At 38.2% G+C, this 12,126-nt stretch overlaps 1 protein-coding gene across 2 annotated transcripts in view; it reads left to right on the top strand.

Moving 5' to 3' along the window:
• The window catches only part of mapk8ip1b (mitogen-activated protein kinase 8 interacting protein 1b), a 53,987-nt gene that overhangs the window by 27,709 nt on the left and 14,152 nt on the right, over window positions 1–12,126 (top strand). For both annotated transcript variants that reach the window (XM_005752434.1, XM_005752435.1), the window contains exons 3-4: window positions 5,544–5,801; window positions 10,109–10,190. In XM_005752434.1, the coding sequence (XP_005752491.1) occupies window positions 5,544–5,801; window positions 10,109–10,190 (340 nt within the window). The remainder of the gene's footprint in view (window positions 1–5,543; window positions 5,802–10,108; window positions 10,191–12,126) is intronic.

Below are 12,126 nucleotides of genomic sequence, written 5' to 3'. Positions count from 1 at the left end.
GGATACAATATAAATATAAATAGAATAAGAAGATTAAAAAATGAATAAGAATAAAATCAAGCAAATATTAGGTAAATCCTAAATTAATAATAGAATAACAGGATAGAATAAATAAGCATAAAATAAATAAACGCTAAGTAAAAGCTAAATTAAAAAGGTGGGTCTTGAGACTGTTCTTAAAAACATGTTAGACTATTTAGGTGCTTTTATCCCAAAATGTTCTTCTCAAACAAAACTTCTGCTTCTTTTGCTCTTATGACAATGTAAATAAATAGATTCTTTGATTCATTTTTGTGGTGAACACACAAACATGAAACAAAAGTCACTTGTTATTCCACAGTTAAGAAGCTTCTGTTGAAGAAGACAGAGAAAATGGGCTTTTATCTAAATTAGTGTGCACCTGGCTATGGTGAAGGGTTCTTGAAGGGTTAATGGAGAGCAGCTGATGTCCAGAATGAGACTTAAAGATATTTAGTGCTTCTGAGAGACATAAAGTGACAACATGCATTATAAAAATCAGTGAGAGAGAAAGGGAAGTGCTTTCATGCCCAAGTGTAAGGGTGAATGGATTTGATTAGGAGTCATTTGCTGTGTGTGGATGGCTGAAATGTCGTATGTCAGGGTGGAGTCAGATAGGATGGCCAGTTACATTTAAGTGACTGCAAAAACACACAAAAGCAGCATCTACACACAGATTTACCACACACGGAGAATCAAGGCTTTGTATTATGGCTAGATTCTGCTTTATTTATATTAAATTCACTTGCTTAATGTAAATATTTGAAATGATTTATTTTTTTATTTTACAGAAACAAAAAGAGAAAAACCTTTTAGAGAAAGTTGGAAAAATCTGAGCTATTGAACTTCATAAAAAGGTGTCATGTCCCTTGTGTGTTATTTCAATTACTGATATTTGTAATGCACTGCAATGCACTTCAACAGTATTGTCTTAAAATATAAGGTGCCCATAAAAATGTTTTAAAGGTGAACCTGTATAAATAGTATAAATAAGTATCAGTGAAACAGATCCCCTTAATCCAGAAGGGTAGAAGGAGAGTGATATACTGAGGGAGAGTGAGGACGGAAGCAATAGAAAATAAATGGAGCAATGAGAGAGAGAGGGAGTGAAAGAGGGTCTAGCAAAACACCAGTGGAGAAGCAGACCCATTTCCATGGCAACAGTGTTTCTCTCACCTACTGCACATGTCAAAGCTGAAAATACATGCAGTGTTGGCACTTATACACACACAAACACACACACGCACACTGCCCCCATGGATACCGCTCACGTCATCTCATCCACACATGGTAACAGTGGAGAGGAAGCTGCTTCATCAATGCAAACAGAAACAGGAGAAGCCCTGTTTGGCTCTGCTACTGTTAATAAAGAGCAACTGATATGACAGCAGTGTTCTGATATTCAGCCTTGTGCTTACCTTTATGTACTCCCATTGACATGAACAGACACTTACAAGGCCCGACCCTCTCCTGCATGATTCATTTAAGCCAAATTGATATATATATACTGTAGATATCTATATCTATATCTGCTCGTTCATTAATAAAAATGAAATAAAATGCAATACTTTACTGGATTTTATAAGAGCAGAGTGAAGCCAAAACTCTGGATTTGACAAACACATACAGGTCCTTTCAAAGTCGGCGTGGTTCAAATGTTCTCTTTCTATATTTTATTTTTCTGGCATTCGGTTTGCAGCTGAGCAGTACGTTTGGGGTGATTTGACATTTTCAGTCTTTCCTTGTGTTTTCCCTGCTCCGGCTGCTCTGATTGGGAGAAAGAAGAGCATCACGTCTTCAAGGCAGCATCATTTCCTTAGTCACTGATCCCCTTGTCTCCTAGCAACAGGGGGCAGGGCTCTTCAGAGTCCAGTAATAATTTCTCATCATAAACAAGAAGAGGAGAAGAGCATTTGCAGGCTCCATTAGGAGGCATTGATTTTTAGCAGGTGAAAAGGTGAAGTGAAGGAGAGTGGGGGTAGACAAAAGAAAAATATTGGTTGGAGGATTGTTGTTATTAGACACAGACAGACACTGACATGACATTGCTGCCCTACAACACAAACTCACTGCTCATCACATGCCACTTACAGGTGTTTTCAGTGTGTGTAAATGGTTGGTTGGATATGGCTGTAGATTAAAGATGACCAATTGATAATTGGATTGTTTAAGGAATAGATAGCTGGATAAATCATGACTGCATATGAACGATGAACAGTAGTGACCATGACAACACTAGCTGGGAAGAAGAGGCAGCGAAGGCTGCAGGCCGCAAACTGTGCCCTTCTTGATCACCGGTATTACTATAAGTCTATCCATAGTTTACAAAATTGACATCAAACTGTATTTAAAAAAAAAAAGCATCATTTTCCCATAATCTCTGCTGTGAAAAAAACACAGGTTTAAGACATCAACAACATCAGTTATTTATAAACAGTATAACTGTTAGACTGAATGATGAAAGGTGGTATATAGATGGGATGGGATAAATGCCAGCTAGACTGAAATGGATGGATGAATGAACAAGAATCGAATATAGAACATTAGACTGCTGGATGCTTGATAAATGGGTGGATAATAGATTGATGCAAGATTATTAAGTGGATAAGAGGATGGAAAGGTAGATAAGCATACAGATAGCTATGTAGCAGGAGTGGGCAATTAATTAACTGAGGAGGTCACATGAGAAACTGGACCTGTTGTGGAGGGCCACACCAATAAACTGATCTCAGATCTGCTCAGTATTAATATTATCTTGGAGTGACCTTCAACAGCAGTCCCAATCCCCCCTGTGCCTGATCCCTGCTATACAGGATGATCAAAAAAGGATTAAAGATATAGTCAGGCATTAAAAAAGAATTATACTCATAAATATACATTGAATAAGGTGTGACTGTGTCTTCCAACAAATTGATGCATTCTCACAAATAAAGAATTAATCTAGTAACACTATAAGAGCTGTAAGCCATCAGGTTGCCCAGCCACAGTTGTGGAGATGGACATGGATGTTCTGTCTAATCACATTTTATGTATGTGGCTGGAGACATATGTAGCATGCCAAAGATGGAAGGGAAGAAAACTTGTAGGTGTTCAAGTTGCAGGGAGGAACATTTTAATTCATGGCTGCAACTTCAGACATAAGATATGAAGGGTCGTACCTATGTTTTATTGATTTATTTATGTGTTTTCACTATGTGTGTGAAAACACATAGGAAAAAAGACAATGATATCCTCTTCCTCCTCACTTCAAGCCTCTTCCCATGAACTTAAGTCATGGCTCTGTCACATGTAAATGTATATAAACATGCTTATTCCAAATATTGTTGCAGTTACTTATTGTCAGCATATTAGACATGCAACCATCCCATCTACGACAGCTGGCATCAAGCTGACTAAATAATAAAAGCACCTCTAGTAGAGATTACATGTAAACTCACCCTCCAAACATAGAATTCATGATTGTCTGCAATCTAAGATTATGGAAAATATATATATTTTTAAATTTTTACATGTTGGTGTCAGTCCTTTCTTGTATCATCTTTGAAAGTAATCCATGGTCTGATATATACTTGGCAGTAAACAACCGATCTCCATATACAGTTAATATCTGCATCTTGACAATCTTTGTGTTTGGCTTATGTCTGTATTTTTAAAGGATCTTTTATTCTTGCTTTTGCCCTCGTTTTGATTCAAAACAGTTGTATGGGTAAATGACTAAACCATATAAGTCTAATAAATGTGGACTGAGTATGAATGCAATTAGATGAACATTTTCCACTTTAGCTTTTGGCTGTTCAGCAAACCATTATAGCAGTCCTATTTCAAAGACAGGCAGGCTTCTTTCTTTGTTGGGAGTGAGAGACCTCTGGATATCTGGGATGAGTGTCTCACTGCATACAAATGTGCTTGAAGGCAACACTTAGCCAACAGAAATGAATTAACCTCCATTCCATTCAGCAACTGTTACCTTACAGTCTGTAGCAAGTAAATTCGGTTAATAGGAGTGCTGTCTGTTACAACAAAGGTTTAAATCTTTATGATATTGGTTATAATACATTCCTGGTACTTGTGATTTCTCGGTGTATGAAGTATTTACAGAACAGTAGCTTATTAAATTATGGGGTTTTTTTTCTCTTCCTCACAGTTTCCTTTGTGAGGTTTGTTTCCTAAAATAGTTTAAGGTGACTGTGTTTTGTATGGCAGCTGAGAATTACACCAGTGTTTCTCCTACCATAGCCTTGAGGGGGCGATCCAATACTGCAGCCTCACCCCACAGTCAGCCTAGAGAAAACACTGTTAACTTTAATCAGGACTAGCACAGATGTTTAAAAAGAATATGACTTGGATCCAAACTAAATTTTATAGATGCTAAAACTGACAAAACAAATGAACAAACAAAAATGAATATATAAATAAAGGTTTGATAATACTATATTACTCAGTATCAAAAATAAATGTTATAGCATTAAGTTTAATTAGGTTTTAGTTCTAGAGCAACTATACTGTTTTTGTTTTTTTTTTGTTTTTTTGCTCATGTCTCTCAAATTGTAAAAACGAAATAGATTATTTTAGATTTATAACTTTAAATAACTCTAAATAACTTTTTTTTTCTGATTGTGCTGTAGAAGGTGGCAGACCTCCAAAACAGTTGCTCACCATTGTTCATGTTCTTGTTTTATTTGCATTTGTTTTTTTACAGGTTTTTCTGTATGTGAGGCAAACAGAGAGCACTAAAGACTATAATAGGCTTAACAACGACTTACCATGTGCTGTGTGTGTGTGTCTGTTTTGTATGTGTAGCTGCAGGGATAGTGATGATAAGTGAAGCAGACTGTACTGTCCCAGTGCCCTCTGACTTACTGTCTCTCAAATGCTTTGCTTGTGTGTTGTTTCAGCAGCAGTGAATCTCTTCTTCTTTTTTTGCCAACAAACTCATATCTTGCACACTGTGTATGATTAGCGTTAGAGTAAATAAATGTGCCTAATTTTCCAACTCTTGTTTTATGAATTGATTGTTTAGCCTTACGGAGTCATCGATTTTGAGAGGTTTCATCATCAAAGCAATTAACAAATTGATTCAATTGCAGTGCTGCACGAAAGGCCAGAGGTATTATATCTGTTTCTTTTTGGGGGCGTGAATATTTTTAACAATTTCCTGTTTCCAGGGTCAATATCATGAATTTGTTTTGAAATTTTTTGTACTAATTTTCTTAATAGAATAGGTTTCTAAGCTTTAAAAGTAGAAAGATAAAATGAGAAATAGCAGAGCAGATTGAGTTTTTACTCTAACCTCATTACTGCAGGTAAATTCTGTCAGGTAGAAAAGCTTGATGCTAGAAATAGTCCGTCTCAGCTTTAAACGGCACTGTGTGTTGGCAGTGAATGTGTTCCTGTTGAAGACAGAGTTGCTTCCAATTGGCCAGCTAAATCTCCTCATCCCATCCACATACACACTCTCTCACTGTCTTCCTCTCTCTCTCTCTTCCCTGTCTTGACTGATGTCGGGCTTATTCCAATCCCCGCAGAGCCGTGTGAGACGAGGAACCAATAGCATGTCGGGGAAGGCGGAGCTAGGAGCAGTCGGCCAGCTTCAGGCAGAGATGCTGCATTTGGACCTCATCGATGGTGCTGACGGTTACCGCGGTGACAAAGAATCCTCGAAGGCGTCTGCAATTTCAACTCCGCCAGTCACCAAGGACCCTGCAGCACCTGTTACCATGGATACTTACCGGCCCAAGAGACCCACGACCCTTAACCTCTTCCCAATCGTGCCACGCACACAGGTATAGCCTGAATTAACCTTATCCTCTCGCTCTCTCACACACACACACATTCACTCACACAGTTAAACAGTTTGTGGCAGGTGGACAAATATTGATGAGTAATTCTGGAGGACTGTGGGAATGTTTCAGTGTTTTTCTTTCAGTGTTTTTTCACTCCACCTATATTGGAGCCTCTTCTCACACAAATATTATGTTTGAAATTGTAAATATAACTGGATAACCTACTTGACATCACCACTGGATTCACTACAATTGCTTCTCTGACAGGATGTGTTTTCTCCACTGAACAATAGCCTCAACTGTCATTTCTTTTTTTCTATTGGTGCCCGTCTCTGTTTGCTTCAATGGCGCTTGAGCTCGTGACCATTCGTGTCTGTGTGTGTCTGTGTGTGTGTGTCCATGTAAATCAATCTAAGTGAGGACCAGCACTAAGAAGGAAGACATTTTAGGGTAGTTTTAGGCTTTAGTTTTGGAATGGGAACTAAAAAATGTAAAGTATCGATAAAGAGCAGCGGTGTAGCCATACAAATGTGTACAACCATGTTCGGGTTTACTGCGACAGTGAAGGTGTGTTTAAAAAATGGATTTGCACTATAGAGCACACATTTAGATTTTTCTTTTTTTGTTCAGTAAACCCTATGAATTAAAAATTGAGCATTACAATCTGCTAATTAAGTTTTGATAATGACAGTGGTATAGTTATGGTTTGAGTAGGTGGTAGACATCAGAGTGAAAGATAGTGATGAGGGCTGAAGTACTTTGTTCAGATAAGGAAAACATTATGACTTGGATCAAAAGGTTATAAAAGCCTTGGTTGTCATGGTTAAAGTATGAACTGATTTGGTTCAGATAGTGTTTGTAGTTTGTTAATAATTACTTATTGAGTTACTTGAAGTTGAGGTCCTCATCTTATTGTTTTCTTGACTCCCTCCTTTATATCCGTAATGATTACTAGGCCAGGACATTCATCATTATAGCCTCTTGCTAATACGTTGATCTTCTTGACTTGAGGACAGTGTCCAAGTTCAAATTAAACACATCTAATGTGCACAAAATCAAAACCTTTAGCTAGCTCCAGGAGATGTTTCAACACCTGCACAAGCGTCACTGATGTTTCTTTCAGTTCTGGGAAGGAAAAGTAGCATGTAGTGAGTGGATTAGAACTTGTTAGGTGAAAAGAGCTTCAGAGAATATGGTTGGATGAACAATACAGTTACTTTGCCTTATAACCGAACAAAATACTATAAAATGGGCTAAAGAGTCAGAAATAATGTTACATGATACATTACACTGTTAATTCAGATAATAAAGGATTTGTTGCCATGACTTGTTAATGTGATGGAATTAACTTGAGAGAAAAAAGGCAAAACCATGTCATTCAAGAAAACAAATTAAATCATTTTATTCATGTTTACATTTGAATTCTAGAAATATTTCCTTTGATTCACTGAAGTGTAGAACTACCTCTATCTACATAGTAATGTATACAGTGATTGAGTTTGGCCTCCTTGAGTGCAGGCAGTCAGCGTGATCAGCCAAGCGTCTACAGCCTATTTGCCTTTGCTTTGCACTTGATCTGGAAGCAAAGTCTGCTCTGCTCAGTGCTCCGCTTTGTTCCTGTAGGTTGTTTGAGCTGTCAAAACTGAAAAGTATAAAGGAAGTAATTGGTCTCAGTTATGTTTCAACTGGGGAAATCTTCTTGTCTATTCCAGCACTGTTCATTTTTACCTTTTATACAGCAACTAGAAAAAAAACATCTAAACCAGTGCTGAAATACTTTACTGTTGAGGTTTCTTTAAAAAGTTTAATACATGCAATGAAAGTGAAGACACAGATCAACAGGCTGCATTTTATACCAGATAAATTCATTAGCAGTTGCGGGTGTCGCGTTTTTACTTAAATACTTATTATTTTAAATACTTTTTGGTCATAAAAAATATCATCAGGTGTGATCAAGGAAATCGGGGTAATATTATGTTTTAGTAAAACGAAACACAAAACAAAATCTGTGTCTGAAATACCATCAAAATTGATAGATTGAGAAGATCACATGGCATTATAAAAAAAATAACTGATCTGTCATCGCTGAAGTAGATTTATTAAAGTATGGTTCTGTTATTGAGACAGCATGGCTAAATCAGTTGAGGCAGAGGTGACAGTGAAGACTTTCACAGTGTGCATCCTTACACAGCAGGAATGAGACAGAAGATTTAGGATGATTTCCAGTCATTAATATTTTTTCTCAGACCTTGAATTGTTAGAAGAGGCGTAGGTTGTGTACACTGGGCGACTGTTTCCAGGTCAATGAGTGTGCAGAAATGCAAAAGTATACGGCATATTTGCTCTGCATCGTTTTGCAGCGAGTCCCATGTCTGAACAAAAGCATCTCTGATCAGCGTTAACACACTGAGGGTTTTTTCAAAAGCAGTATTTTTTAATCCAGTAATGTCAATAGTGCCACATCGAGTCAGACTGTTAAGAGGTTGAATTTCATCATTAAAAACCTTTTTCCTTGTGCAGTGGTCAAATAAATGAGGTAAAATTAGTTTTCTTTACCCATTTTAAAATGAATAACCAGTTCTGATTCTGTCCACCTTTTAGTTGTTATAGTATTTGAAATATCGAGTAGTCAAAGATGCACAGTATAATAAATCTTTTGCAGTACTGAGGAGGGTGCTGCTTTACAGACTGTCTCCACTTTTGCTTCCCAATTGAAGTGATTCAGTGGGCAGAGAGACAGATGTCCCTCCGAGAAAGGATTAATCTAACTCTAATTACTTATCGGGCATGCTCCATATGTTGAAGTGCATGTGTGTTTGTGTGGCAGTGTGACTATAAGGAAGGTCTGCTTAGATACCAGCAAGAACAAGTAGCATGTTGTCATTTAAAATTGATTTATAAAGTTTCAAGCTGACCTGGTTTTAATAGCTAGCTCAATTTGCAATGAAATTCATGCAGAAAATCCAAATATGGCAGGGTGACACAAGATGCAGCTGTGATAGGCTGAGACAGCTGTCAATTAAGGCGCCCCATCTCATTCATTCAGCTTCTGAGGTCTCCAAACACTTCAACTTGGCAAGCTTGTGTTCTGTTGTATCAAATTCACACAGATTTTAGTCATGGACTCTATCTGACTCCTCAGATATATGCAGTTGTTTCCTACCTGCTGATTCACTCTTTACCATGGCAACAGCCCTGTCTCCGCCTGGTACACGTAGATGGAAAAGTGAGTCACACGTAGTGGGTGGACGGAGGAGGAAAAGATGTTATTTTGTGCGTGCTGTCGTCACAGGAGTTTCCAGCTCTCCATCTGTTAAAATCTCTGTTTAACTCTTCTGTTATCTACAACTGAGTGTTAAACCATAGTCTTTCTGTGGAAGCCGTTAAAATAAGCCACTGAGTCACAAAATATATCAGTCGTGATAATGATTAGATTCATAAGCGTGTTTGGCAGGTTTTGAATAATTCCTTTTAAAACCTATTTGGTGGCTAAATGCCAAATTTTCTGGAAACACTGCTGGCTTCTTCGGCCTATTCTAGATGCCATGATCAATTAGTTTATTGGTTGCTGCATTTTTATACATATATTTTAAAAAGAGATTAAAACATGGCTTAAGAACAACTTTAATATCATGCTGAGAAGTGTTTCAGTCACTGTGTTGTGACTGATTGTGGGTGTGGACTGGATGCACTGAGTTGTATTTAATTGCACTCAGCAGAGATGTCACTGTGAGCAGCCACACCCTTTATGATCTGTTCACCAATCACTGATAAGCTGCTCTTTAAATGACTCCTTTCATCAGTGACAATGATCAGCAACCTCTCTTTTTCTGTACTTATAAATGAAAGTGTCATATAGATACCACAAAGATGTTCTATAGATTTTTGTAACAAGGTTGATTTTGCTTTTATTCTTTCTTGATTTCCATATTTAGAAATGTATAGAAAGAAAGGAAACCTCACAAGTTTCATGACTTCAATCAGCAATTACCCCCCAAAACAGCCTAAAGAGGCTGTCTGACTGCGTGAGTGTGTTTCCCAGTGGCTTGTGTAAATGTCAGGTCCCTTTAAATGCACACCACGGAGCATGGACAAAAGAGTTCCTGCTCATTCAACAGAATAAAAGGTTTGTGTGTGCATGTGTGTATGTAAAATGAGAGAGAAGAGAGAGACACACACACTCACACACAGAGAAGTTGTATATGTTGTGTCAGGATCCAGAATTCAGTGAGCAAACCCATCTCTGTTCCTCTTTTATCCATCTGTTGTTCCTTCTCTCAACTTCCTTCCTCTTCTTCTTTTTTCAGGACACGTTAAACAACAACTCCCTTGGTAAGAAGTACAGTTGGCAGGAGAAGGTTTCAGGCTCATCCTCGCCCCTTAAAACAGGTGAGCTTCCCCACATCATGTTTATGAGTCATGTTTTAGTTTAGACACATTTTCTCATTTAGTTGATGGTAACTGGGATGTGCTGGCCAGAATCCATTGTTGTGTTAGTAACATTCAGTCAGTGTCGGCGTGTGTGATTTGCATTGAGTCTGACAGCTTGTGTGTCCCTCTGAACCTTGGGGACACTGCTCAGCCTTGGATTAGCTGCTGGGACAAGTTGAGCTAGCTGAGGCTATGCTGTATATTGTGCGTGTTTGGAAGCCAGCTGAGGCTTAAAGCTAGCTAGAGGCTGTCATAGCCCATTGATGCTGTTCTTTGAAGAGCACCATCCAAAGCTAGAGTAACCAGATTCACAGCCAACAGTTAGAAAAACGTAAATATTAGGTGTTAAGTCGACCTTTTAAAGGCAAATCTGGGGAACAAGCTTCCAAATTCAGGCGAAATGAACTTTTATGTTCTATTCAAGTAATAGGGACAAACTTTAGAGCTTTTAAAGCACATTGTTGTGAGATGATGCCCTTTTATTCCATGCCCTATAAATTATATAAATTGAAATAATGGCAAGTGTAACAGTGTTGCTGTCTGGGTAGTTTGGTTTTATTTGGATTGGATTGAATTTCATTAGGTGTGACTGCGAGCACTATAGTCGATTTGTCATTTGATATGTCAGACTCACTGAAAAAAAACAAATGTAAATCTGTTTGCCAGATCATTGCTCGTATTCATGCTGCCCCGACGTCATGCCAGCGCATATTAGGAATGGCATAGGCACCCATGCCCTTATTCCCATTTGCTGGGAGTAAGGGCACCCTCCGTTTGCGAGGTGCGCCTGGTGCTTGCGGCACAGGGAGGAGAGGGCGGGGCGGCGGGGGATTCTCTGGCTGGCTGGAGCAGCATCTAATAACCAACTCGCAAAATAAAAACAACCCAACAAACACGAAAACACCAGACATTATGATACAGACTTATAATTTGCACCAATGTTTTTTCGAAATTCTGTACGTGAACAGTGAGCGCGAGAGCCCTCGGTGCGCCTGCTCGCTGCTGAAGTCAAAGTAAAACTTTGTCATCTCCGCTACATACAGTACAGTAGGCTTCAGTTACAGCAGTGCAAGTAAACAAACAATATATATAAGAAGAGTAAGAAAATAAATATACACTTTAGGACTCAGGGTAAAGGGATCAATAACAATTTAAAATTTATATTTTACAGTTTGATGATTTAAAGTCTCACACACAACCCGTCGAAAGGGGAGGGGCCCTGCTGCTTCCAAGTAGAGCACATTTCATTCATAATGTTGTAAATCCAAGCCCATTATGTATTCATGATTTGAATCCTGGGTTGTGTGAAATCCCAGAAATACACCTTAGACAAAGTCAATCTGTGAACTAACGTATAGGTCTATTAGGTTAATTGTGATGATCCTCGATATGGGGGATTTGTGTTCATACTGGAGTGCAAAATTAAAACCAATGGAAGATGGACAAGAAAAGTTCAAAGCCATCAGGTGCTCAGTTTAGAAAAAATAGAAAAGAAGAAAAGGAGGAACGAGCAAAAGATACAGGTAAGCAGATGTGTCATTGGATAATGGCAGGTCATCCTGAAACAATCAGAATACTTTATTAATCCCTAAGGAAATAATGTGGATTACAGTTGCTCCAAGAAGAAATGGTAAAAATAATAACAGTAACAGACTAAACTCCAAACAACACATTATGTTACAGGTTTTAATATTAATTAGTCATTGTCAATTTGTCCTGTTCTCATTGTATGATGAATTATGATGGCTGTTTGGTAGCTGTTTGCATACAATGCATACTCTCTCTCTCTCTCGATATGTGCGTGTGTTTCTCTGGTGAAATTCAGTATGATTCCGACAACAGTTTTATGTCAATACACGATCCTTAATGTGTGTGTGTGTGTGTGTGGGGGGGG

The sequence above is a fragment of the Pundamilia nyererei genome, unplaced genomic scaffold (genome assembly GCF_000239375.1).
Source record: "Pundamilia nyererei isolate P.nyererei 1_Seehausen unplaced genomic scaffold, PunNye1.0 scaffold00360, whole genome shotgun sequence".
NCBI lineage: Eukaryota > Metazoa > Chordata > Actinopteri > Cichliformes > Cichlidae > Pundamilia > Pundamilia nyererei.
Note: the sequence above shows the minus strand (reverse complement) of the source record. Positions and strands in the feature narration are given on the sequence as shown.